At 46.6% G+C, this 27,892-nt stretch overlaps 1 protein-coding gene across 4 annotated transcripts; it reads left to right on the forward strand.

The window, feature by feature from the left end:
* Positions 1–230: 230 nt before the first annotated feature.
* KIAA0100 (KIAA0100 ortholog) lies at positions 231–27,743 on the forward strand. Of its 4 annotated transcripts, XM_025281000.2 has the most exons (39): positions 231–385; positions 1,233–1,356; positions 1,879–1,928; positions 2,227–2,371; positions 2,551–2,669; positions 2,906–2,966; positions 3,151–3,340; positions 4,315–4,438; positions 4,601–4,725; positions 4,967–5,034; positions 5,142–5,287; positions 5,953–6,071; positions 6,180–6,343; positions 6,502–6,760; positions 7,295–7,500; positions 8,715–9,807; positions 10,239–10,430; positions 10,572–10,774; positions 10,922–11,040; positions 11,148–11,368; positions 12,331–12,521; positions 12,646–12,745; positions 12,880–13,082; positions 14,186–14,480; positions 17,446–17,603; positions 17,889–18,095; positions 21,333–21,432; positions 21,905–22,087; positions 22,564–22,685; positions 23,144–23,299; positions 23,387–23,508; positions 24,076–24,256; positions 24,881–24,967; positions 25,159–25,269; positions 25,404–25,539; positions 25,643–25,773; positions 25,959–26,060; positions 26,344–26,478; positions 26,903–27,743. In XM_025281000.2, exons 1-39 carry the CDS (start codon positions 318–320, stop codon positions 27,083–27,085), a joined length of 6,699 nt encoding a protein of 2,232 aa, XP_025136785.2. In that variant the 5' UTR covers positions 231–317; the 3' UTR covers positions 27,086–27,743. The 4 variants fall into 4 exon arrangements, 3 of the variants coding, with proteins under 3 accessions (XP_025136785.2, XP_025136786.2, XP_025136787.2); XM_025281001.2 differs by lacking the exons at positions 25,959–26,060; positions 26,344–26,478; positions 26,903–27,743 and having other exon boundaries at positions 25,484–25,539; XR_003107990.2 differs by lacking the exons at positions 25,959–26,060; positions 26,344–26,478; positions 26,903–27,743 and having other exon boundaries at positions 25,388–25,539; positions 25,643–25,736.
* The last annotated feature ends 149 nt before the right edge of the window (positions 27,744–27,892 follow it).

The following is a 27,892-nucleotide window of genomic DNA, read 5'->3' on the forward strand; positions in this document are numbered from 1 at the left end:
GTGGGCCGCTACCCTGCGCTCTCCTTCTGGAGCCACGCCTTCACTTCGCGCAAGCAGTCAGTCGGCCCCGCTGGATCGCGGACGTCGGGCGGGGCAGGGCAGGGAGACAGCTGGCTGGCTGGCGGCTGCGGGGGGGCGGGGCGCAGGCGCGCCAACGCTTCCTCGCCCAGCGTCGTCCCTGCGCGTGCTGCTGGTCGGCCCGCGGCGGCGCAGCTCGGAGCTGGCGGGGCGGGCGCCGGGAGGGGGTGGCGCCCCGGCAGGGCGGGGGCCGGAGCCGGGCCGGGCCGGGGCCGGAGCCAGGCCGGGCCGGGGCCGGAATGCCCCTGTTCTTCTCCGCGCTGTTGGCCTTGCTTTTGTTAGGGCTCAGCGCCCTCTTCCTAGCCCGGTGAGGGGATCCCGGCCACGGCGGGTGGCGGAGGGGGTGGGAAGGGAAGGAAGAGAGACTGAGGAGGGGGCGCGCTGGAAAGAGGCGCGCGGGAGGGGGTTGGGGGGAGTTGCGCGGGCGGCGGAGGGGGAGGGGCCGGGGAGGAGGCGCGCGACGAGGGGAGGGGTCGCTCGGGGGCGTAAGAGTGGAGCTAGCTGGAGGCAACCGGGAGAACCGGGAGATTGAGCAAGCGGCCGAGGCCTGAGAAGATGCTGAGATTGGGTGGTGAATAGGGGTGTGAATGAGGAGGGGGCCCGGCATAGTGGTTTTTCTTTCCCCGTCCGCATGCCCGTGAATGTCCCCTTCCCCGAGTGCGAAGGGCACCTGCAGCCTCGCCCTGGAGAGCCGGAACAGGTCTGGCTGCTCAGGGAGAGCGGCACTGGAGCCGGCCGGATGTGACCCCACACTGCCTTCTCGCTGACACCTGTCTGGAGGGCGGAGAAGGAGACCTTTAGGGGGTTGTGTGATGGCACACCTGACATGGATATCTGGACTTAAACTCCTGTTGGGACCTCTTCTCTCTACCTCTGAGGTTCCTAAGGATTTGAGGGATTGCTTTCTTTGTCTCCAACTTAAACGGCGGTGCTTAGTTCGTCTGATTTCATTTGGGTGGAGGGGACACTCGGGCTAGGGTCTTGATCAGCGTGGCTGAATGTATATGACAGAGTGGTGTTTTGGGAGACAGAATTGCCCCAGAAGATCCACCTCCAGTTCATGATCCTTTGCCAGGCTTTCTAAGACCTGCAGGGGGTGAGGGTGGCCACCCTTTGGGAGAGGGTCCTGTGAACTCACAAGGATTTTTCTGCAGGTGGCTTGTGGTCCGGTTGGCCACCAAGTGGTGTCAGCAGAAGCTGCAGGCGGAACTAAAGATTGGCTCCTTTTTTTGGATTCAGAATGTCAGTCTTAAGTTTCAGCAGCACCAGCAAACAGTGGTGAGTCCTGGGAAACTCCTGGGGAATGTATGTGGGTTGATTTAGCTGAATTTCAACTTCTAATTTCCTTTTTAAAAAATCCTGGTGGCTTTCCTAGTTAACCCAGCCTTGCCATCCCTTTGCCAAGATGATTTTAGAGCCTATTTGAGAATACTGGAACTGATGCAAGTTCTTTTAAAAATGCTTTTGAGGCACAGGGTGTCCAGGGCATGTAAAAAAAATAGGGAAGTAAAGTACAGAACAAAAATAAAGAAGTAACACAGAGACCAAAGATAACAAAGATTACCATTCTAATATAAAAGGGGAAATGGCAAAAATCCATGAGAGAAATATTAAAGTCTAACCAATGTCACTGAGAGGAACAAGATATAGTGCTGAGGAGAGAGGCTGGGGGAAATGGAATGGAGAATAGTGGAAGGGCTCTCGCACTTCCTCCTCTTCTTATACCCTTTCTTGTCCTGTCAAACTGCTCTGGGCTTACCTAACAGCCAGTGTACAAAGCTTCCTCCCACACTGTTTTAGGAAATCGATAGCCTGTGGATTTCCAGCAAACTCCTTAGCCATGATCTGCCGTGAGTACTCTTATCTCTTCACTCTCCTCTTGGGGAATGTTTTGGGATTGTGGTTTGCATATTGAGATTCATTTACAGAGGCCCCACAGCCCAAGGAGGGAAGCAGGTTCTTGATGGTGTCTCTGGGTTAGCCTGGAAGCTGTTGTTTTGTGAGGCAGATATTGATAAGTACTCTGAGACTGTCTTCCATGATTTGAGCTGTTTTTAGGGAGGATGGGAAAATGGGTATGAGGGAGGGGAAAAGACTGGTATGGAAGGGGTTTGGACCTGGTGGCAGTGAGATTTCTCTCCTGGACAGACACTATGTGGCCTTGTGCTTTGGAGAAGTACGTATCAGAACTGATCTACAGAAGGTTTCTAGCCTGTTTGCCCCGTTCTCCCAGAGTACTGGGGCGCACCAAAAGGAGCTGGCCTTCAGCCCATCCTTACTGAAAATCTGCCAGGTGAGGCTACTTTCCCACTTCCGTGGACTGAAGTAGGAATGGCTGGTTTTGGAGTCATGGGTGGCTTTTTCTAATGTACTTGAGGCATAATGCTAAGAGGTGCTTCATTATTTTTCCATTGGAAAGGCACGACATTGCCTTGATATTAATTATCATTCATCTTTGCATCTTCCTTCCAGCTGTTCTCCATTCATGTAGATTCTATAAACATCATGGTCCTCAAGGTGGCTACTTCTGAGTCCTTGTGGCATATTCAGATCAGAGAAAGCAGTTTTTTTTTGGATAGTGATGGGAAGAGGTAAGCATGGGGCAGAAGAAGGTTCGGTAACCCTGTTGTTGCCTTACAGTTGTTTCAGGCTGGGTGGATATCAGGGCTTTCTTATTAAGGTGTCAAGTTCTCTCATTCTGTGTAATTTGAGGAGAGAGTAAGATTAAGCACTTCTGCTTGCCTTGTGCCTTCCAGCAAACAAAGCTTGATTGAAGGTAAATGATGAGGAAGGGGGCCAGGTGCTCTTTTTATTTTTCCTTTCCCAGGCTGAAATGTGAGGTGAGCCTAAGTCAGATCAACAGCAAAGTTCTAAAGAGCGGCCAGTTGGTGAGTATGTCACAGTCGTTCAGATGCCTTGTTTTTCTTCTGGGCATAAAATACGAAGGCGCTCAGGACTTGCACTCTAGATTATGTGTGCTATGGGGTTCCCTCAGGGATGTGTTCCAGACCATAGCATTTTGACCGCAAGCTCCCGACACAGTCATACCTTAGAGGCTTATCTTCCCTATAGGAGGACACCTGTCTAGCAGAGCTCTCACTTGCCCTAAAGCTGTGTCTCGAGGTGGGCATCAGCAGCGGGCAGCTGAAGGCGATCACGGTGGATGTGTGGACACTCCATGCCGAACTGCATGAGGGCCTCTTTCACAGTCAGCTGCTGCGCCAGGGCACAGGCCTGGCCCCCAAGCCTCTTCCCTGTTCAGGTAAAGTCCCAGTCAGTGAGCTTCTTAGCTTCCCTGTTGGGCATTCTTTTGGAAGTAGAAAAAAAAAATAGTGGTCTCACCACTCATTTAGGTGTGATTTGTTATTTGCAGTGGCCTTTAATCCTGGCCTTTGAGGATAGCTAGAGGAAAGAAGGCATTTGCTTGTGGTACGTGAAAGAACATTTAGTGAGTAATTATCATAAATGAGGCCTGAACTTTGTGTTTTGTACACATCCCCCTACTAAATCCTCAGCGTTTCACAAATGAGGAAACTAAAGTGCCTAGGAAGATTAGGTAACTTGACTGAGATCACATGGGTAGTCAGTAATAAAAACGGGGTTTGTATTATTTGGCCCAAAAGTCCGTATTCTTTTTATTATAATAACCTGCTCTCCATACTATTTTTTAGTTATTTATTTTGACATGTACACACTATTACGTTTATTTGTTTTATTTTTATCCACCCTGGGTCTTTGTTGCTACATGCCAGCTATCTAGTTGCAGAGAGCTGGGTCTATTCTCTTGTTACATTGCACAGGCTTCTCATTGTGGTGGCTTTTCTTGTTCTTGAGCACAGGCTCTAGGCACTTGGGCTTCAGTTGTTGTGTCCCACAGACTCATTAGTTGTGGCTCGCAGGCTCTAGAGTATGGGATCAATAGTTGTGGCGCAAGGCTTAGTTGCTCTGTGGCATGTGGGATCTTCTTGGACCAGGGGTTGAACCTGTGTCCCCTGCATTGGCAGGCAGATTCTTATCTATTGCGCCACCAGGGAAGTCCTCCAGACTGTTTTTTAGACCCTGGAGAAGGAAGTACAGTAGGTGCCTGGATCCCTGGGATCTTGGCCTTATTGCCTAAGTTTGGACGTTTGCCTAGCCTACTTTACGTGGGAACATTTAGCTGAAGAGGGATTGGCATATTGAGAGACTTGAGTGTTAAGAGTTGATGGCTTTTGTATTATTTATTGGTGTTTTCAGACGTGACAGAAGACTTGGCTGAGCCAACTCTGCCTGGCCTGTACCTTCTTCAGCAGCTGCCGGACCAGGTCAAAGTGAAGATGGAGATCACAAGTGTGGTGTTGTCCATGAATAGTCAAAAGAGGTGAGGTCTCTCCTGACACAGAAGTGTGGAGAGTGATAGTTGGAGCTGTGTGCTGGGGTCTCCATAACCAGCCCAGTAGCTGCACTGAGCTTGTGTGAAGGGGGAAAGGAAGTAAGACTAGCATCCCACATATTTCTAAGCCAGACTCTGTCTCTGGTCCAGGCACCTGAATTGGACATTGAAGCTGCTGCATTTCCTGTACCACCGTGATGAGGATCAGCTGCCCCTGCGAAGCTTCACGGCAAATTCTGATGTGGCACAGATGAGCACCGAACTCCTTCTGAAAGGTTCATGGGTGGGGTCGGGGTACTGAGAAGAGAACGGGAGGACCAGTCACACACTTCCCCAATGCCTTACTTGGTCTTCTTAACTCAATATCAGTGACGCAGAGGAGGGGGAGTTGGGAATGTACTGAAACTAACGAGTGTTGGTGACATTCTTTCATCTCCTCGCCCGCCCCTGACCCTCTCCTAGTCTTTCCTCTCACCCTCTCCGTGTCCTCCTCTCATCTGCCCTTTGCCCTTCCAGATGGGTTGTTGCTGTCCCAGAGCCGCCAGCGCATTGTCTGCCTCAACTCTCTCAAGGCTAACGTGCAGGTCTGTTGACCGAGAATCATCCCTTTTTCTGTTCTCCCCGTATGTCATTGAGTCGTGAGCATGTAAAATAAAACCTGAACCCACAGTTCTGGTGTGCTTGTTTCCAGGTGACCACCATTGACCTCTCAGCCTCCCTGGTTCTGAACACTTGTATTATTCATTACCGGCACCAGGAGTTCTCTCACTGGCTACACATGCTAGCACTGGAAACCCAGGAGTCTAGTTCATCTGTTCTTAAGCAAAGGAAGGACAGGTCAGTGTAATCTTTTTCGACCACCGTCTTATCAGGTGGATTCTTGGATTTTTTGGTCTAGAGTGGCATCTTGTGTTAAATATGTATTTAGTTGTTTGATCTTTTTTAAATCTCAGTTTCAACAGCCCAGTCTTAACAGCAAACATGCTTTATATTTTCTGTTAGATGAGACTCTGGCAGTAGAATGAATGACAGAATTCTTTGTTTTTATGTCCTCGGTGCCCAGCACAGTTCCTTATTATATAAAATGAATATTTCTTGAACTGAACTTAGATAATCAATATCTCATGTGCCTTAGATTATAAGGTGCCTGCCATGTCTGTGTGTGTAGTACTTGCACTGTGTCCCATAGAGGTCAGTGGTTTGTAAGTAATGCTACTTGGTGGTATTAAGTTGAATCATAAGATATACTGATATTCACCATATTTGATATATACTATTTGATACATGAAAATAGCAATTTCATCTGGTTCAACCTCATAAGTCTCTATGGATTATCACTGGGAGTAGGAGGAAGCTGATGAGTTCAATCTTTTTCTAGTTGCATCCTTTCCTAAGAATCACAACAAAACTCACCCTGCCTTTTGAGAGCTTCTGAAATCTGTAACATGATAGGAAGTTGCAGTTCTTTCCTTGTCAGACAATGAGGTCTTGTCCCCGTACAGAGCCTTTCCTCAAATCCTGGCACCTATCATCTTTAGCACCTCCATCTCCAACGTCAATGTTTCCATTCAGTTGGGAGATACGCCGCCCTTTGCCTTGGGATTCAATTCCATCTCTCTGGGTAAGGCTCTGCGATGGAAAAGGAACAATTTGTTCATTAGTGGAGCTGGGCCCAGTTGATGGCCACTGTGGCTCCAAAGAAGTCCTCTCTCCCACCTTCTGTGTTTAGATTACCAGCACTTGAGACCACAGAGTATCCATCAACGGGGCGTCCTAACTGTGGACCATCTCTGCTGGCGGGTGGGCAGTGACTCCCATATTCAGAGAGCACCCCACCCACCCAATATGCATGTTTGGGGTGAGGCGCTTGTCCTGGACTCCTTCACACTACAGGTAGGTAGGGACTTTGGTGAACAGTAGCCTGTAGAGTTTGCTCATCCTGCCACACTCTAGAGCACTGAACACCAATTTGGGCAGCAGATGGTGCACCTGTGCATGACAGAACTGTGTGTCGGCATGCTTCTGATGAAGTCCTGTTGTTTCTTTTCTAGGGTAGCTATAACCAGCCTCTGGGCCTGTCCAGCACTCAGTCAGATACCCTCTTTCTTGACTGTACCATCCGAGGACTGCAGGTGGAGGCATCAGATACCTGCGCTCAGTGTCTGTCTCGGATCTTCTCCTTGATGGGTCCACAGTCTGGGAAGTCAGCTGTCTCTAGGGAATCCTCATTTGGGGAATCTGTGTCATTACTGTGGAAGGTGGACTTGAAGGTGGAGGACATGAACTTGTTCACCCTTTCTGCCCTGGTTGGTAAGTGGGACAGGAAGTGGGTAGTTATACAGTATAGTATACAGTATACTATACTGAAGTGGGTAGTTTGTAACCTAAGCAGATTACGCTGCTGCTCCTCATGTAATAAAATCAGTTATTTGAAAATTTTCTAAGTCAGAGGCAGGAAATGTTAAAAGGTCTTGCGTAACTGTTGGGCTTCTTGATATTTCTTAAGGGCTTACAGATAGCAAAGTGTATAAGAAAAAACAGCTTTGATATCTGATCAGGAGAAGGAGATGCAGTTAGTTTTCTGTTTCTTTGTGTATTTAGTTCTAGAGAGAAACTGATGTCTCTGGGGAATTGGTGGGAGTTTGGGTACTTCTTTGGCCCTGCCAGCTGTAGTTAGGTTAAAATGGGAAAGGAAAAACTTCCCTAAAACATGAGGAATTAGGTTAGGAAAGTGTGGGGAATAAGGATAACCAGAGTGAAGGGAATAAGGAAGGAAGGAGAGTGAGGACTGAAGTTGGTGTTTGAGAGCCAAGCACCAGCCCTGACATGGTTTCTGGATGTTAGGTGCTTCTGAGATCCGGCTGGACACACTGACTGTCCTGGGAAGTGCTGAGACCTCCACTGTGGGTGTTCAAGGACTTGTGCTTGCGCTGGTGAAGTCGGTCACAGAGAAGATGCAGCCCTGTTGTAAGGCTCCTGACATCCCCACTCCGGTGCTCAGCTTCTCCATGCTCTCCGTCACCTATCACAGCAGCATCCGCTCTCTAGAGGTAATGTTTCTATGGCAAGGTGGGGTCAGGTTGGTTTTTCCCTGGCTTAGAGCATTTTCCAGTCTTGAGTCACATTGTGAAACTCACCTGTGAGAAACGTAACGCCTAGTGGTTGGTCTTTTTTCCCTGGCTTGTGTTGTACATTTTTATCTTTTAATATGGAACTTAAAATACATATAAAACCAGAGAGTATATGAACTTTCATGCAACCATACCTGGCCTCAATAATTACCAACTTAGGACCAACCTCATTTAGCTAAACTCTGAGCAGTCATGCCTGCCTTCTACTATGGGATTAATTTGAAGCAGATATCAGACATATAATTTCAACTGTAAAGATTTCAGTGCATATATCTGATATACGGATATATATATAAGTAAAGGGCTCTTAAAGGTCATGCCTGGTGGCATTTTACTGAAGCACTCAGCTCATCAACAGGCTAGAAGAGATCTGAAGATGGAGGCACTGGAAAGCTTTGAGAGGCTTCCCAGTACCTTTCTTCTCAGGGTATCATTTCAGTTGGACATGGGGTCCTCTTGGGAGGAGAGTGAGATATTTCCCTGTTTATCGTACTTCAACTTCCTTTGGAAACTGAAGAGTTTCCTTTACAGAGATTGGAACTCAGAGGAGTTTTTTGGTCTTGGAATTTAAATTTTCTCTGTCTGCTTAACTATGGACAATTGACTTTGTTTTTCAGGCTAACAGAGTTCCTCTAATCCCTTCTTTGAGGCATACCTTCCCATAAGTCAGTTGCTATATGAACTTGTGACCAGTACTTTTTAAGAATTAAGTCAAGGTACAATCAGTGCATGAAACATTTTCCAGTTGATTCTTGCAGTTATTATACAGAAGGTGGTTGTTGTGGAAAGGTAACTCACGAGCAGAAACATAAAAGCCAAATGACTTATCGAGTACATCTGTATACTGGATATTCTCTGGTAGATACCAGAGAATTAAATGGCTTCTACTCTCAGACAATTTAGAATCCGGTTGAGGAGAACTTAAAAAAAGAGTAAGTGCTTGTAAGTATAAGTAGGAACTGTTAGCTCAGCATACTAGTGCAAAGAGGAGCAAAGCAAGGGGGTAATTAATGTGGTTGCTCAGGAAAGACTTCTGAGTAGAGACAGTTCTTGTGCATGTATATAATAGTTCCTGCATCTCTCATGTTCTAGGATGTGGTAATCGATCAGTCCTTTCCTCTTGTTCTGTAAAGGTTCAGTGTGGCTCAGGGCTGACCTTACTCTGGAGCCCCCCAGATCACATGTACCTGTACCAGCATGTGCTGGCCACCCTGCAGTGCCGAGACCTACTAAGAACCACTCTTTTCCCTGAGACTGTTCCCCTTGTTGAGCTAGAGACTGCAGCGACCCCCTCTGAGCCAGAAGGCTGTCCCCCAGAGTCCTCCCCGCCAAAGCGGCTGCTAAACCTGACGCTGGAGGTGAGCACAGCCAAGCTGACAGCTTTTGTAGCTGAGGACAGGTTCATTACCCTGGCTGCCGAGAGTGTGTCCCTGAGCCGGCACGGGGGTTCACTGCAGGCTTACTGCCCAGAGCTGGCTGCGGGCTTCGATGGCAACAGCATCTTCAGCTTCAAGGAGATGGAGGTGCAGCTGCTCCCCGAGCTGGAGGAAATGATCCTTCACCGGAACCCCTTCCCTGGGCTGCAGACGCTCCGGAACCGTGTGTGGCTCCTCTCCCTGGGTTCAGTCTCCGTGGAGTTTCCTTATCAGTATGATTTCTCGAGGACTCTGGACGAGGCCGTGGGAGTTCAGAAGTGGCTGAAGGGCCTGCACGGAGGGTCTCGCTCTCAGGCTTCTCCCAGCTCTGCCCCACTCCCACCTGATATACTCCTGAAGGTCCAGCACTTCTCATGGGTTTTCCTGGATGACATTTTTGAGGTGAAACTTCGTGATAACTACGAGCTGATGAAGGATGAAAGTAAGGAGAGTGCCAAAAGGCTGCAGTTGCTGGATGCCAAAGTGGCCGCCCTGCGGAAGCAGCACGGGGAGTTACTGCCTGCCCGCAAAATCGAGGAGCTGTATGCCTCTTTGGAACATAAAAACATCGAAATCTACATCCAGCGCTCCCGTCGTCTCTATGGCAACACGCCCATGCGCCGGGCACTGCTCACTTGGAGCCTGGCAGGGCTGGAACTGGTGGCTCTGGCAGATGCCTCCTTCCACGGTCCTGAGCGTGTGCTAGAGCAGGTTCGAGAGCTTGATCCAGGCAGCCCTTTCCCTGCTGAGGGAATAGATCTTGTCATTCAGTGGTGTAGGATGCTCAAGTTTAGCGTCAAGACATTTCTGGGTAAGTAACATTTCTTTATTTGCAGAGCCCAGGGTTTGCCCTTGGTGCTCCAGGAAGCTCTTTGAGCAATTACAGAGGAGCTCAGTTATATTGGGAAATGCGGCCGTTTTGGGCGTGGGTGGAGTGGGATGGGTGGACTCCTCTTCCTTTTCCCTGTTCCTGAATTTCACCCTGAAACCGCTTGGCTGAACACAGGGGCACAGCTAACACAATCATCTTCAGGGTTGGTGCGGCTCTTGGACCTCAGCGTTATCCCCCTCACTCTCTGTTCAAGGTCTCCGTGCCCTTTTTTTGGCTTTGCTGCCAACTGCCAGCTCTTATTCTCTCAGTTGACTTTGTGAAATAGATGTAAAATTAGTGGCAGGGGGAAGAAGGGCCTGCGAGTGCTCAGTTTCCTGGGTAGCCACTGTGTGTCCTCCCTGTGTTGACAGTGCGGATAAGAGACTATCCCCGGTACTTGTTTGAGATCCGTGACTGGCGACTGATGGGTCGACTGGTGGGCACTGAGCAGAGCGGTCAGCCCTGCTCTCGGCGGCGCCAGATCCTGCCATTGGGGCTTCCTTGGGGCAACGTGGCCATCGAGAGGAACATGCCCCCACTCAAGTTCTATCACGACTTCCACTGTGAGTAGGGGAGGGCAGATGATTTGACTGAGATGGTGGTGATGGCTGGGGTGGGAGATGAGCTGAGGCCCTTCTGGAGTAAAGGCCAAAGAGAGGGGTGAAAGTGTATAACAGGCTGCGTCCTGTGCTCCTCTGCCCCAGCGGAAATCTTCCAGTACACCGTGGTATGGGGCCCGTGCTGGGATCCAGCATGGACACTGATTGGCCAGTGTGTGGACCTCTTGACCAAGCCCTCAGCTGACCCCAGTCCACCCCTGCCCTGGTGGGACAAGAGCCGTCTTCTGTTCCACGGGGACTGGCACATGGACATTGAACAGGCCAACCTGCACCAGCTGGCCACTGAGGTGAGGGGTCCAGAGGAGCTGTTTTCTTCTGAGGATGGTAGGATTGGCGCTTGTACAGCATATGGGGGAAGAGAGAAAAGCACTGATTTGGGAGGAGGAGGTGATAACGCTTAGTTATATCTCACCAAGTTTTTGGGGTGATTACAGGATCCATACAACACAACTGAAAATATGCACTGGGAATGGAACCACCTGTCTTTTCACTGGAAACCCGGTCAGTTTGTTTTCAAGGGTGACTTGGATATCAACGTGAGAACAGCCTCTAAGTGAGTGAAGTAATGGATGGAGCCTCAGACAGTGTGTGGGACTCAGGGGTGGGGGAGATGGGGAGAGCCAAGGGGCTGCTGGTGACCAGGGCTGTGTTGTGAGCTAGGTATGACGACTGCTGCTTCCTTCACCTGCCTGACCTCTGCATGACCCTGGACCTGCAGTGGCTGTGTCACGGGAACCCCCATGATCACCATAGTGTCACTTTGCGGGCCCCAGAGTTCCTGCCTGAGGTGCCCTTGGGCCAGTTCCATGACTCCTACCGGGCCTTTCGCTCTGAGAACCTCAATCTCTCCATCAAGATGGATCTGACTCGGCACAGTGGAAGTGAGGCTTGGGTCTGGGGCAATGGGGAGGAAGGGCTTGGGAGGATGAGCTTAGACACTGAGGACTTCAGCTTGACCCTCTGGAGAGGGGGTCAGAAAAGAGCAAGGGAGCTTTGGGGTTAGGATTCTTTTTGGAAGAGGGTTGGTAGAAGTAGAGTTCTTGGGTCTTTGAAAGGAGAGAGTGTTGGAGAGTGTGAGGCTTGAGTGCCATTGGGGTTTTTAAACCTCTGAAATCTGAAGCTTGGGGGCCTTCCTGGTGGTGCAGTGGTTGTCAGTCTGCCTTCCAATGCAGGGGACATGGGTTTGATCTGTAACTAGGGAACTAAGATCCCATATGCCGGGGCAGTGAAGCCCCTGTGCTGCTGAAGGCCCAGCACAGCCAAAATGAAAAAAAAGAAAGTACTGGGAGCTAGTGCTTTAGCAGTGTGTGGTGTGCTCAGTCGTGTCCAGCTCTTTGCCACCCCAAGGACTACAGCCTGCCCGGCTCCTCTGTCCATGGAATTTCCCAGGCAAGAATAGCAGGGTGGGTTCCCATTTCCTTCTCCAGGGGCTCTTCTCGACCCAGGGATTGAACCCACATCGCTTGAGTTTGCTGCATCGGCAATCAGGTTCTTTACTACTAGTGCCACCTGGGAAGCCCTTCAACAAGTGAATTTAAAAAAAAAAAAAAAAAAACCCGAAGCTAGGAAAGGATTTAGCTTCATTTTTTGTTTTCTTAATTTATTTGGCTGTGCCAGGTCTAAGCTGGCGTGCAGAATCTTCATTATGGCCTGTGAAATTTTTTAGTTGAGGCCTGTGGCATGCAAACTGTTAGTTGCAGCATATGGGCTCTAGTTCCCCGACCAGAGGTTGAACCCAGGCCCCCTGCATTGGGAGTGCAGAGTCTTAGCACTGGACGACCAGGGTAGTCCTTTCATCTGAGTTTTAACCACAGCTGGGAAATGTCTATCATTTCTTTTGCAGCGATATCCCAGCCCCGGATTCTGCTGTATAGTAGCACCCTGCGCTGGATGCAGAACTTCTGGGCAACTTGGACTAGTGTCACAAGGCCTATTTGTAGGGGAAAGCTCTTCAACAACCTGAAACCCAGCAAGAAGAAACTCGGCCAGCACTACAAGCAACTTTCCTATACCGCGCTCTTTCCCCAGCTGCAGGTCAGCTCTGATGGCGCTGCTGACAGCTGTCCACTTCTCCAGTTTTCTTGTTTTCCCTCACTGGGTCTCTGAGTCACCTCCCTGGCGCCGTCCTCGGTTCAGTGTTACGTTCTCTTGTTGCCAGGTGCATTACTGGGCCTCATTCGCCCAGCAGCGTGGCGTCCAGATTGAGTGCAGTCAGGGCCACATCTTCACTCGGGGAACTCAGCGGCTGATACCTCAAGGTGAGACCAGAGGCTCCCTTGTCTCTCTGCGCCTGTCCCCCATCCTGCTCCTCAGTGCCCCCCTGCCTCTCTCTGTGCCCCACACTGGCCTTCTGTGCTGGCTTGTATGGGCCCTGTGTGCCTCCTCTCCTCAGCGGGCACAGTGATGCGGCGCCTCATCTCTGACTGGAGTGTGACCCAGATGGTTAGTGACCTAAGCCAGGCGACTGTCCACCTGATGGCTTCGCCCGCTGAAGAGAATGCTGACCACTGCCTTGATCCCTTGGTAACAAAGACCCACCTACTGAGCCTGTCCTCCCTTACCTACCAACGGCACAGCAGTCGCACGGCCGAGGAGGTACCACCTGACACATTCACTCTACTACCTTGCTTGTATCAGTAGCTATCTAAGTCTGCTCAGGCTGCCATAACGGAATACTGTAAGCAGAGGGGCTTAAACAGCAGAAATTTGTCTCACTGCTGGAGGCCGGGCAGCGTGGTCAGGTTCTGGTGGGGGCTGTCTTCCTGGCTTGCAGATGGCTGCCTTCTCACTGTGACCTCACCAGCCAGGAAAAGAAGGAAGCTCTCTGATGGCTCTTCTTGTGATGACGCTAATCCTGTCATGAGGGCCCCACCCTAGTTAGGACCCCATCTAAACTTAATTACCTCCTAAAGTCCCCATCTTTATAATCCCCATTATATTACATTGGGGATTATGGCCTCAACATAAAAATTTGGTGTGAGGACACAATTCAGTTCATAGCAGTAGGCTTTAGGTTAAGTCCCGGGTAATGTTCCTAACTAGGTTCCATCTATGTTGTTTGTTTATGATATATTCACTAGTATGTGCACCCCTCTTTCTGAAAGTTTTTTTCCCCTCTTTCTAAAGATAGTCTCTTGCTTTTCAGGAAATAGAGTAAAACTTTTTTTTTTCCACTAGTGCTTTATTTGGTGGTCCCTCCCCTGCCCCCAATTAAGGAAGGATTTTAAGATGAAATTCTTTTGCGTCATTTAAAATACAGTGGGTAGAGCTTCCCCAGTGGCTCGGTGGCAGAGAATCCGCCTGCAGTACAGGAGATGCAGGTTCAATCCCTAGGTCGGGAAGATCCCCTGAGGAAGGAAATGGCAACCCACTCCAGTATTCTTGCTTGGGAAATCCCATGGAGAGAGGAGCCTGGTGGGCTATATATATAGCACATGGGGGTCGAAAAAGAGTTGGACACAACTTAGTGACTAAAAACAAACAAACAAGAAAACTGTGTTTAAAATACAGTGGATATAGTCACGAGTGTAATATAATACATACACTAAGCCCACGTAGTTTTTCGTTCACTCAGTCGTCTTGTATCATTCAGAAGAGGTCTGTTATTCAGGAAGCATGTTTGTTATCTTTGCATTTGTGGTTCAGGAGGAATGGTGGGAATTTCCATGCAACTCTGAGGTCCTTTCCCTGTTTCCTAGGAGCCCTCTACTCGAGTTGGGGATTCTGCCTTTCACACACATCAGCTGCACTTGGTAGATTTACGGGCTTCCTGGACAACCACCAATCGGGACATCGCCTTTGGTTTATATGATGGCTACAAAAAGGCGGCTGTGCTCAAACGTAACCTCTCTACTGAGGCCCTGAAGGGGTTAAAGATTGATCCCCACCTGCCAGCCAAAAAACCAAAGCAGAGTGTTCCTTCCAGTGCCCCAACCCCACCTCCTGTCAGCACTCCCAGCTTCAGTGGACAGCCTGATAAGGGGTCTTCAGGAGGTAAGCTGGGAGAGAAGACTCTGAAGGGTTAGGTTTAGAATATGTATGTGGGCTTGAACAGGAGTTTGAGAAGGACTAATTCTGGGTGGTTCAATCTGTGTGTAGAGATGAAACTGTTATTTTTCCATATTAGGCCACCTAAGTCTTACATAGCAGTGCCAGGTGGGCATTAAAAGGTCTGGTTTATGGGACTTCCCTGGTGGTCCAGTGGTTAAGACTCCATGCTTTCATTGCAGGGGGCATAGGTTCGATCCCTGGTCAGGAAACTTAAGATTCTGGCAAAAAAGAAAAAAGGGTCTGGTCCTTTGGCCAGGAGAAGAGGATCAGGAAGGAGTGATGACTTAGTCAGAATGACTAAGGAGAAGAAACAAAGAATTAGAGAATTATTGTTTTGATGAATTTGTTCAGTCAATAAATATTTTTTGAATACCTCATAGGCACAAAGCACTGTACTGGATTTAGCGAGAAATATATATGACATTCTACTTGCCTCCACAAGTTTATCATCTTTGAGCTAAGATTAGTTCATTCACTCACTGAATCAATCACTCATTCATTCATGGATTCACTTTTTAGCTTTACTGACGGTTTGTAATGTACTAGACATGTGACCCTAAACATTAGAATTGTAAAGATGAGGGGAAGTTCTGAAACTAAGAGTCGTGAGGAACTTCCTGGAGGTCCAGTGGTTAAGACTCCGTGCTTCCACTGCAGGAGGCGTGGATTTGCCAGGTCAGGGAACTGAAATCCTGCGTGCAGTGCAGCCAAAAAAAATAAGTCATGAAAATGCTTTGTAGGAATGTTTAAGAAGAAAGTATTTAAATGAGCATAGGGAAGTCTAGAAAGGCTTCACAGAAAAGATAATATAATTGAGATGGGTCTTAAAAGAGAGTAAGACTGATAAGGGGCTTCTCCGGTGACTCAGTGATAAAGAATTCACCTGCAGTGCAGGAGATGCAGGTTCGATTTCTGGGTCAGGAAGATCCCCTGGAGAAGGAAATAACAACCCATTTCAGTATTCTTGCCTGGGAAATCCCATGGACAGGGGAGCCTGTTGGGCTGCAGCCCATGGGGTTGCAGAAGAGTTGGACATGACTGAGAGGTTTAATAGGCAAAGAAAAGGAAGAGGGCATTTTAGGGAGAGGGAGTAACAAGTACAGAGGAATGCAAGTTTATGGTGAGTTTAAAGACAAGGTGAAAAATGCTGAGTGCCACTAGAGAGAACTTACAGCTTATGTGAGTTCTTAACTGTAGTGAAGGAGGTCCTATGGTCAGGGAAGGGTTTATTGAGGAAGTAGCAGTTGAGCTGGACTTAGTATGGTTTAGTAAGGCTTAGAATGGTTTAAGCATGTGGAAATGAGGAGAAAGGGCATTGAAAGCAAAGGGAGTATCTTGAACAGGAGTGGAGTTGGTCACGCTCAGTATGTTCAGAGGAGAGTGAACAGTCTGGGTTGGCACAAGGTGTAGCTAAGGGTGAAGATGCTGGAAAGGAAAGCTGCAGGTAGAACATCAAAGGTCTTTCACACAAGGCTTGGGCGTTTTTGTTCCTTATTCAGGAAACAGCAGTGAACTGCTGACGGATTTGAATAGGCTGTGTCATCACTAGAATTTTACTTTTAGAAAGATAAATCTGGTGGTGGTGTTGGGGAGGGCTGGGGAGAAAGTAACCGGAGGTGGGGGAGACAAATGAGGAAACCATTACGGCATTTTAACAAGAGGCCAGGAGCGCCTGAACTAGGCAGAGGCAGTGGGAGTGGCGATGAGGGGACGAACAGAAGTGATCTGTACATATGTAGGATTTGGCAGCTGGTTGGAAGAGGGAGTTAGAACATGGAGAAAGAGAGAACAGTTGACTGATGCTTTGACCTGGTGACTTGATAGTAACAATAATATCAGAAATAGGAAAGCCAGAGGCTAAACAGGTTTGTGGAGGTGTAGGATTGTTGAGTTCAAATTTGGACATGCTGAGTTTGTTGTGCAAGTAGTACATCTGGATAACATCTAAAAAACAGGTGGAAATGAGGATCTAAAAGCTTAGGCTTAGAGATAGAGATTGGGAGTTTCGGCATAGAGCTAAAAGTTAATGCCCAGGAGATAATGCTTAACTGTGTGGCAGGTATCCTGTAAAATACTTTATATATTATTCCATTTAATTCTCTCAAAAACCATATTAGATAGTTACTATTATTTTACACACAAGGAAACAGGTTAAAGCCAACTGCCAAAGATTACCATCAAAGTAATTGGCAGAGATAGGATCTTGAACATAGGCACGCTAGTCTAATTCTGGAGACAGTGCTCTTAACCTACCATTGTTGGACAAACTTTAGAAGAAAGCACAGGGAACAGGCCAAGGAGAGACCTCAAGAGATAGACTTATCTCTAAAACCTGGGAGAAGGTGGACGATCTAAAGGCATGATCCGAGAAAGCAGCAGAGCTAGAACACAGTGACACCGATGGCAAGGGAATGATGTGTGTGGGAAGGAGTGGCCAACAACTAGCATTTAAAACAATTTGAAGTCGAGAGGGAGGGGACATATGTATACCTGCGGCTGATTTATGTTGATGTTTGACAGAAACCAGCACAATTCTGTAAAGCAATTATCCTTCAATTTAAAACATAAATTAAAAATTAAAAAATATATATAAACTGAAAAATAGAAGGAACACGATGGAAGGGAAAAAGATCCTAGAGTAATTCAGAGGTGGATATGCCTAAGAGAAAAAAATGCTAGCGTTTACATAGCGTTTCTAAGTTTCTCTTGGGAATCTGTAACTTTTATTAAAATTGAAGGAAAATGAAATGACAACTGTTACCCAAAAGGGGTGGAGTGGGCCGAGCTGGAGTTGCAGGTTGGGGAGAATATGTTCTAGAGAAATTGAAAGAAGGTGAGTTTGGCCCTGGATGTGTTCTCTTTCCTTTGACTCTGTGGCTTTCCACCCCCCTTCTTATTCCTCTGCCAGGTGCCTACATGTTGAAGAAGCTGATTGAAGAGACAGATAGGTTCGTAGTGTTCACAGAAGAGGAGTCAGGTGTGAGTGACCAGTTGTGTGGCATTGCTGCCTGCCAGACTGATGACATATATAACCGAAACTGCCTTATCGAACTGGTCAACTGCCAGGTACCTTCTCTTTACTAGAGTACCCCAAGATAGGGCTAGATGATAATCATGTGTGTTTACCTGCCCCCCTCCACCTCTACATAAGAATAGGTGGGTAGAGCTCCAAAACACTATCCTTTTTATTAATAACAGGTATCAATGGATAATCGCTTCCATTAGTAGAAGCCAGCAGAGCTCACTAAGCCAGAATTAGACCCACCTGTAGTCACTGGTACAGTCCTTTGACTAACCTTCCATTTTCTTCCCGGCCCCTGTGCTGTGACTCTGCTTCTGTTTCTGGCATAGATGGTTCTTCGTGGAGCAGAGACGGAAGGCTGTGTCATTGTGTCAGCTGCCAAAGCCCAGCTGCTCCAGTGCCAACACCATCCAGCCTGGTATGGTGACACATTGAAGCAAAAGACCTCCTGGACTTGCATCCTAGATGGCATGCAGTACTTTGCCACCACTGAAAGCAGCCCCACTGAGCAGGATGGCCCACAGCTCTGGTTAGAGGTTAGTCAGCAGGACTGGGAAGGCCTGATATCTCTCCAGTTCTCCATTGTTGGCACCTTTCACCAAAATGGCTTGCAGGGTCCTTGATAGTACCTTTTGCTAGCAGGTTGTAGAATAATGAGGCTCATAACACTTGAATATGGAAACTCCATGCAGTCTCTGGCTTGTGATCTGTGACAACATAGTGCTTTTTCTTTTTTTTTAGATCTCATACTACTTATTCTATTTCATTGCAAGAGAAATTCTCATTTCCCAACATAAGAATAAAATAAGTTGCAACTTTTTAACTTGAGATTGCTGACCACTATTAATAAGATCATACTTATCAGTAGGCAGCCAAAAAAACCAGGCAGTAAGTCTGGGAATTTTCAATAAGCTCTCTAGCTGCCCTTTCTCTGATCGCTCATGAAGATGGTTGATTAGTTGTTTCAGAAAATCGGTAAGGTTGAATAGAAAGACTGCTTGTCTGGGAGGCAGGTTATTATGTGAGATATGATTTCAGTTTTGCCGTTTTAGTAGCCATGAGCCCTTGGGCAAGTCACCTTTATTTGTGAAACTGAATTAATATTTCACTCACACAAGGTTGTTGAAAGGATCAAAGAGAAAGTTCTTTGAAAAATACAAAGCTTCATTCAGATGGAAGTAAAGTCTTATTTAAGTCAGTATGTTTGGGGAGGTCTTAGTTGTATATTAAGGTAATTTTTTTTGTTAGGTGAGATTGTGAGCAGTTGGCAGGGACTAAGCTATAAATTTTCAGCATTTTGGTAAAACTAAGTTTGCACTGTAATTTCTAGGATATACTATCATCAAATTTATTGGGAGCTCTAATGGGTATGAGATGTACCTGGCCACTATTCTGCATTGTGATTACTTAACAGGTGTTAAATGTCCACATTGTGCTGGGTGTGGTCCATTCAGATGAGTTATTGGATCCAGCTACATCTGATTGGGACCAACGTGATAATTTCATTTTTCATTCTACTCACTGGAGACAAAGCTAACCCCTCTTCCCTTCTCCCTGACTGGTACTTATTACTCCAATGATCTTAAGGCTCAACCCCAAGTATAAGTTATATAAGAGGTAATAAGCATTGAATCAGGGTCAGGTTGATCATAGTGTGAGAGGGCATGCTGATATATTACAGCTGTAGTTCAGGCAAGCAGTACTGTTGACCGTAGTCTCAGGAGATAGGCGGAGGAAATGTCAGCTGTTCATGCAGAGGTAGGCAGGATGAGCTATGCAAGGTCTCCCTTCCTGGCGTTTTCTGGACCTCTTGTTCTTTTGGCATGCCTTCTTTTGCAAGGGAATTCTTTTTTTCTCAGACTGTGGTATTAGCTTTAGAGTAGAATGTCCTTGGCTGAGGTGGGAAGGACTTTGATATTGCCATTCCTATATGAATTTTTTTGTGAATTGGCAGATTGTCTGTGTTCTTCTCGTTATCACTCATTCTATTCACTTTGACTTCAGCTTGGCAGAGAGAGTCCAAAGGATTCAGTTCCCTTCCCCCATGGCAACAGTGTCAGAACAATCCAAAGACAGAAAACAGCAAGAATACAAACACACGAATACCAAAATGGGTGGGAAGTCATTTGTTTTGATGAATTTTTTTTGCTCATGATGTGATTTTTTTCCATTTTTAAAAATTGTAATTAAAATATACATAATATAAAACTTATAAACATAAAAAAGATAAAAAGGGACTTGCCTGACAGTCCAGTGGTTAAGACTCTGCAAACCACTGCAGGGGTGCAGGTTCAAAGAGCTCCATGCAATGTACATGGCCAAAAAAAATTGATAACGTTATATAAAATTTATCATCATAACCATTTTAAATGTATAGTTGAGTTGTATTAAGTACATTCATAATGTTTTACAACCATCATCACTATCCATGTCCCAAACTCTTTGCATTTTGTAAAACTGAAACTATACCCATTAAATAGTAACTCCCCATTTTGCTTTCCCCCAGGTCCTGGCACCCACCATTCTCTTTTCTATCTCTATGATTTTGAGTGCTCTTAAATATCTTTTATATATATGTATGTGTATATATATATATATATAAAATTTTTAGGTATGTCATGTAAGTGGAATCATATATATTTGTCTTTTTGTGACCAACTGACTTATTTCACTTCGTATATTGTCTTCAAGGTTCATCCATGTTGCAGCACGTGTTAGAATTTCCTTCCTTTTAAACCTGAATTCTATTGTATATATATACCACATTTTATTTCTCCACTCATCCATTGATGAACACTTGGGTGACTTCCATATTTTAGCTATTGTGAATAACACTATTATGAATATGGGAGTATACATTTTTATTCAAGACCTTGCCTTTAATTCTTTTGGGTATATATTCAGAAGTAGAATTGCTGGATTATAGAGTAATTCTGTTAATTTTTTTTGTTTGTTTTTAATTTTTGGCCACACTGTGTGGCATGTAGGATCTTAGTTCCCTAACCAGGGATTGAACCCATGCCCCCTGCATTGGAAACAGGGAGTCTTAACCACTGGACCACCAGAGAAGTCCTTGTTTTTCATTTTTTGCAGAACTGCCATACTGTTTTCCATATTGGCTATAACATTTTACTTCTCATCAACAGTACACAGAGTTCCAGTTTCTGCACATCCTTGCCTTATTTTCTCATTTTTTTATGGTAGCCATCCTTATGGAGAAGGCAATGGCACTCCACTCCAGTACTCTTGCCTGGAAAATCCCATGGATGGAGGAGCCTGGTAGGCTGCAGTCCATGGGGTCGCTAAGAGTTGGACATGACTGACTGACCTCACTTTGACTTTTCACTTTCATTCATTGGAGAAGGAAATGGCAACCCACTCCAGTGTTCTTGCCTGGAGAATCCCAGGGATGGGGCAGCCTGGTGGGCTGCCATCTATGGGGTCGCACAGAGTCGGACACAACTGAAGTGACTTAGCAGCAGCCATCTTTATGGGTGTGAGATTGGACACGATTCGGTTTTTACCTAGCTCATATTTTTCTGGCCTGAATCCTGGCAAAACGTGAATGTAACTCAAGTTGGGTTTGGAGAGCTTGGGTAGTTTGAGCCAGGAGAGAGGGACATTTGTCTTTTACCTTGGGAGATTCATCAGTTCTAGGCAGTGAAAGTCTAAATAGTGTTATACTTGCGTTATGAAGATATATGACCCAGTTGGACAGGACAAGCTACTGGTCCCCCCAGGAGTTAAAGATGCCTATATCTCTCTGTCTTCAGGTAAAGAATATTGAGGAGCACCGGCAGCGTAGTTTGGACTCTGTGCAGGAGCTGATGGAGAGCGGTCAGGCAGTGGGAGGCATGGTTACTACCACCACAGGTCAGTTCTCACCTCTTCCCCATCATGTGGTGAGGAGCAGACATGCATCCTGAAGGGGGTCTCATTTCTTTACTTATTCTTAAGATTAATATGGGCTTCCCAGGTGACTCAGTGGTAAAGAGTCTTCCTGCTGCTAGTGTAGGAGGTGCAGGAGACATGGGTTCAATTCCTGGGTCAGAAAGATTCCTCTGTAGAAGGAAATGGCAACCTGCTCCAGTATTCTTGCCATGAACGGAGGAGTCTGGTGGGCTACAGTCTACGGGGTCACAAAAGAGTCAGATGTGACTGAGCAACTGAACACGCACGCACGCAGACACACAAGATTAATATATGTGGATTAGGACCATTTTTGTGTTAGGCTATATTGAAAGCAAGTGTCTGGAATTACCTAGACATCACACATAGCTGGGAGGCTCTTAAAATACCTCTTTTGAGAATGTCGTCCTCTTGTCTCTTTCCTACCTCTTCCCAGATTGGAACCAGCCAGCTGAGGCACAGCAAGCCCAGCAAATCCAGAGGATCATTTCACGCTGCAACTGCAGAATGTACTATATTAGTTACAGCCATGACATTGATCCTGAGCTGGCAACACAGATTAAGCCACCTGAGGTTCCTGAGAACCAGGAAAAGGAAGATCTCCTGAAGAAGCAAGAAGGTATTCAGGGTTTGAAAAGCTTCTGGGGGGGAGTAGGAACCTTGTGAAAGTAATTTCCTTGGTGGTTTTGAGGCAGTAGTGTTATTAAGAGTCCCACTATGCACAGGGCATTAGCATTTCACTTTGCTTTTTATTTTTTAAGTTCTGCTAGGAAAGAACAGGATTGGAATAAATGGGGGACTTGTCTGGTGGTCCCATAGTTAAGACTTTGTGCTTCCACTGCAGGGGGCACAGGTTTGATCCCTGGTTGGGGCACTAAGATCCCACATGCCGGGAGTCCCAGCCAAAAAAAACCAAATAACTGGAATGAATGCATATTGTTTGATTCTGAAATAAGCAGGTGTTTCTACCCATGAACATATCTCACCAAGCCCTTTTATGGGGTTAATTAACAGACATGGTTCAAGATATGGATTAGGAGATGGGATAGAAATTTAGGGAGAAACTCTCTTATTCAGCTGCAAACAATTATTTAGGGGCTGTGGATACCTTTACCCTCATCCATCATGAGCTGGAAATCTCCACCAACCCAGCTCAATATGCTATGATCCTGGACATCGTCAATAACCTGCTGCTCCATGTAGAACCCAAGCGGAAGGTGAGTAGGATCTGTTATAGAATGCCAGTTAGCTTCAGAGGAACCCCCAGACCTTGTGGTTTTATTTGGGGTCCAGTAAGAAAAGCCATGCTTCAGACTGAAAAAGGGCCTGGTGGATGATATATCCTCTTTTAGTTAGCAGCAGCAGTTGAAATTTTAGTTATCTAGGAAAGGTCTGAGTGTCCCTTGTTTTTCTTGGTCAATTTTTTCTTTACTCAGTCACTTACCTCGAAAAACACCAAACTGCTCCCCACTTCCACCTCTGTCCCTCCCCTGTGGAACTGGCTTATTGTGAAATCCACATTGCCAAATCTTTTGTCTTGGCCTCCTCCTTACTCTCGCTACTAACGGTGACAGATGAAGGTGAACATTCCGGAAGAGGTCATTTCTTGTTCCTCTCTATATTTTATGTTACTGCAAGGCTTGTCTCTTGTTCATTGCCTTTTCTGTTCCTTTAGGAGCACAGTGAGAAGAAGCAGCGGGTCAGGTTCCAGCTCGAGATCTCTAGCAATCCTGAGGAGCAGCGCAGCAGCATATTACATTTGCAGGAGGCAGTGCGGCAGCATGTGGCACAGATACGGCAGCTGGAAAAGCAGATGTATTCTATCATGAAGGTAGTCTCTTGGAGTAGGGAGTCTGAGGGTAGGGAGGTCTCCTAAGACATGGGCAATCTCTCAGTTTCTCCTGTTATGGCTCCCTAGTCTTTGCAGGATGATAGCAAGAATGAGAACCTGCTTGACCTGAACCTAAAGCTTCAGTTGCAGCTAAACCAGGAGAAGGCCAACTTACAGCTGGAAAGTGAAGAGCTTAATATCCTCATCAGGTGCCACAGCATTCTCCCCATGCCCTTCTCCAGCGCCCAAGATGGAGTCAGTTTCTTTTGCCTGCGTTCTGATAGTCTTTAGGTCTACTGTATGTTATCGAAGGCTGATGTAGTAGGTTCAGGCACCTTTTCCTGAATGAGCCTTGTTAGACTTAGCCAACAGGTTGAGAACAGGAGAGCCCTTTTTTAGGATCCTTACTAGAGTACCTCAGGAAAAAGAAAAACAAGTAGTTCAGAAAGATCATTTTTGTGGCCATGATGCTGTGCAACTGAACTAAAAATAAAATGCTTTGAAGTTGATCAGTAGGGAACAGGATTGCAGATATAATCGCAGGGGTTATTAGTAGGAACAGCTTACTTCAAGAAGCTGTAGAACTGAAGATGGTATTTGTCCTCACATGGCAGCATGTAAGAAACAATGAATCCAATGAAAATATTTAGGGAACAGTTGTTCTAGAATAGGTCCATCTCTGGGTTTACCTCCTGCATCATTCTAGGGCACTCCACTCCACCTCTAGCCCAAATGCTGTTGCCTGTATTGGCTTTGACCTTCCTATCCTTTTATAGGTGTTTTAAAGATTTCCAGTTGCAGCAGGCCAACAAGATGGAGCTGCGAAAGCAGCAAGAGGATGTGAGTGTGGTCCGCCGCACCGAATTCTACTTTGCTCAGGCACGATGGCGCTTGACCGAGGAAGACGGACAGCTAGGAATTGCTGAACTGGAGCTGCAGCGGTTCCTCTACAGCAAGGTATCGGGTATATACAGTCACACAAAGACAGCAGTATTGAGAGGCATTGACCTTTCTCAGGAGTCTAACTCACAAGGAGAGACTATTATTTGATTGTTAATGGTGGTATGAGTGGTTATTAATAATGATAGAAACATTAGTAGAGTACCCCTCATACACATTTGTTTGTGATAGTAAATAATAGAGATACAGATGAGCTTGATCAAATGCTTCCCTCATTGAAGAAGAAAATTATTCTGTATGGCCAGAGAAAAGTAGTCTCCCAAGTCCAGCTTAGAATAGAATCATTAATTCTATATGGCATACGTCTTTCCTGCAGTTACCCTTGGCGTGGAGGACAGGACGTTCTTCATTATTCTTCCGTCTCCCCTAGAGATATTTGGAAATGTGTTGAGACCATTTCTTAATGTCATAGGGACTGGAAAGTATTGTTGGCACTTAGTGCCCTGGCCATCAGTGCCCATTAGAAATACTGGATTAGAGGGTGTGTTGAGTCTAAGATTGAAAGACATAACAAAAGCATTTGTAGAACCTGAAAACAAATGATATAGGTAGCAGTCCTCTGGCAAGCTCCTGAGAAAGGCTTATTATAGTGGATTGGGGGGTTGGGATCTGTCTTTATAGGTGAATAAATCGGATGACACAGCAGAACATCTTCTGGAGTTGGGCTGGTTCACTATGAACAATCTCCTCCCTAATGCTGTCTATAAGGTAAGTCTTAGTTTCCTATTCCTAGCCCATTTACAGGCTTCCTAACACTGGGCATTTGCAATGACACTTCCCAACTATGGGATACAATGTGGTGATGTGAGATGAAAACTTGCCTAGCTTAGCAAGACCATTGCTGCTTCTCTCAGTCTGCAGAGGATTTGTGGATTGATTTATCACTGTCTCTCCTACAGGTAGTCCTGCGGCCCCAGAGTTCTTGCCAGTCTGGACGACAACTGGCCCTTCGCCTCTTTAGCAAAGTCCGGCCCCCAGTTGGGGGTATTTCTGTTAAGGAGCACTTTGAGGTTAGTAAACACTCCTTTGGGGACCCAGGAACAAAAGGCAGTTAAATGCTATCTGTGCATTGTTACATTAGGGGTAGGTAAACTGAGGGATGATGTCTGAGCTTAATTGCTTCTTCAGCCTTTTTCCTCTTTAGGTAAATGTGGTGCCTCTCACCATCCAGCTGACACACCAGTTCTTCCATAGAATAATGGGTTTTTTCTTTCCTGGCCGAAGTGTGGAAGATGATGAGGTTGGTGATGAAGAAGATAAGTCCAAACTGGTGACTACTGGTGAGAACTTTAATGGGGAGCTCCAGAGGACTGGGGTCACAGCCCCAGAGACGGCTGAAGCTTCCGAAGGAGGACAACAGCTAGTGTACTTGCTTTTTTGTAGGAATACCAGTGGTGAAGCCTCGGCAGCTGATTGCAACAGATGATACAGCACCACTGGGCCCTGGGAAGGGTGTGGCACAGGGCTTGAATCGGAGTTCTGGGGTCAGAAGGTCATTTCGTAAAGCACCTGAGGTACCGGACATGCCCCTGATAATAGGAAAATGGGCGAGTCCTGGGGTACTCTGTTTGGCCCGGCTGGGGATTTCTTCTGTTTCTTTTTGAGTCTACTCCAGGGATGAAAGGAGTTGGAGATGTTTGGGGTCCTGAATTTCTTGTGATGGCTTGAGGGGTACATACTTCTTTCCTTCCTTTCCTAGCACCCTGTCGATGATATTGACAAGATGAAAGAGCGAGCTGCCATGAACAACTCCTTCATCTATATAAAGATCCCACAGGTTCCACTGTGCGTCAGCTACAAGGTCTGCCCTTTCCCAGCACTTTCTTAGAACAGTATGGGAAGGGTACCAGATAAGATCAGAGATTAAAAATAGATAGTGAAGGTGGTCTGTGGGTAATGTGCTATTCCCTCTGGATTCTCTTAGGAATCAGTACCAGACTGAGATAGGGAGAAATCAGTATCAGTATCTGTAGGTTGCTGCTGCAGAAAGATACCAGATGTGGACTCAAGTACTGGCTTGGACTAAAAATGGCAGCCGATATATTTTTTTTCCCTTCTCTTCCCTCCCACTCTTTCTGTTGCAGGGTGAGAAGAACAGTGTGGACTGGGGTGACCTTAACCTGGTGCTGCCCTGTCTGGAGTACCACAACAACACATGGACGTGGCTAGACTTTGCCATGGCTGTCAAGAGGGACAGCCGCAAAGCCCTGGTTGCCCAGGTATCCCAGCAGAGTTCATGGCTGTTTGGTTAGCAGAGGCTGGCAAGCAGATCCTCTGCTCAGGGGCATTTTGTTGTAACATGTATGTGTTAGCAGGCAGCCATGGGAAGGGAGCAGGTGAATGGAGTGATTTTTATTTCTATCCTCTCCATGACTTTGCTCAGATGGTTAAATTGAATGTCTACTGAGTGTTTCATATGTTAACTACTGTTGATTTTTAGGGAAGTGAGGACTGACATAAGTTCATGTTTAGAATGGGTTCTAATACACTGTAAGCTTCTTGAGAGCAGAGATCGTTTAATAATCTGAATTGCCCCCATTGTGTGTCCATGTAAGTTAAATAAATATTGACTTGGTCCAGTTAACTTACTCTGCCTGTCCCATTAATATTTACCTTCCCTTTTACTCCTGTCTAACCTATCAGGTAATCAAAGAGAAGCTAAGGCTGAAGCCTGCAACAGGGTCTGAGGTCCGGGGAAAACTAGAAACTAAATCAGACCTCAACATGCAACAGCAGGAAGAGGAGGAGAAGGCCCGGCTCCTCATCGGTTTAAGTGTGGGCAACAAGAATCCTGGGAAGAAGTCCATCTTTGGCAGGCGCAAGTGATCCGGCAATCCAAGAGAGGCTGCAGTACAGGATCTGACTCTGACTCAGGCCCCAGGGACTTGTGGGGTGGGAGGTGTTTCCCTTCATCCTTTAGGATTTGTGGGGGTCAGGAACCCATAGGGTGCTGTGGAGAGAGGCCCTGCTCTTTAACAGCTGGCTGGTTCCTTGCAGACCACGATGGATAATGCTGAGTTCTACCTCACACTGATCAGCAGGTCCAGGGCCAGAGAGGCATCAAGAGAGCAAGACCCAGGGAACGGCTCCAAGGCCAGAATCTGGTTCCCTTGGGATCAACTGAAAGGGGGGGGTGGGGGACAGTTCTGATCAAGTGTGATAAATTTTTATAAATAGGCATATATAAAAAAATACATATATATATATATATATATTTGTAAGTGTAACTGCTCTCCCTATGTGCCAGAAAGTGGAGGGGAGGGGCTGATCATCTGTCCGTCATCCCACCACCCTGTATAAAAGAGGTATTAGTGTTCTGGGGGAATCAGCCCCTCCCCAAACTGCCAACCTCACTTTGGAGAATGGCAGTAGGAGACAGGGCTGGCCATGGATCTCTCTCCCTGGGGTATCCCCTGAAGAATGGTTAAAAAAAAAAAAAAAAAAAAAAAGTGATTTAAAGAGAAAAAATATATTTTAAATTTGATGCTGTTTTTTTTTCCTAATTGTATTGAGTGTATGGTTTCAGCCTGTATCCTTTTCTCTCTATCAATCCAAGAAACCACCAATCCTAGCTGCCACTCTGAGGGTGGCTTCTTTCCTCCTGCCTGAAGCTATATCACAGATATTTCCCAG

This window comes from Bubalus bubalis, chromosome 3, assembly GCF_019923935.1.
Source record: "Bubalus bubalis isolate 160015118507 breed Murrah chromosome 3, NDDB_SH_1, whole genome shotgun sequence".
NCBI classification, from domain to species: domain Eukaryota; kingdom Metazoa; phylum Chordata; class Mammalia; order Artiodactyla; family Bovidae; genus Bubalus; species Bubalus bubalis.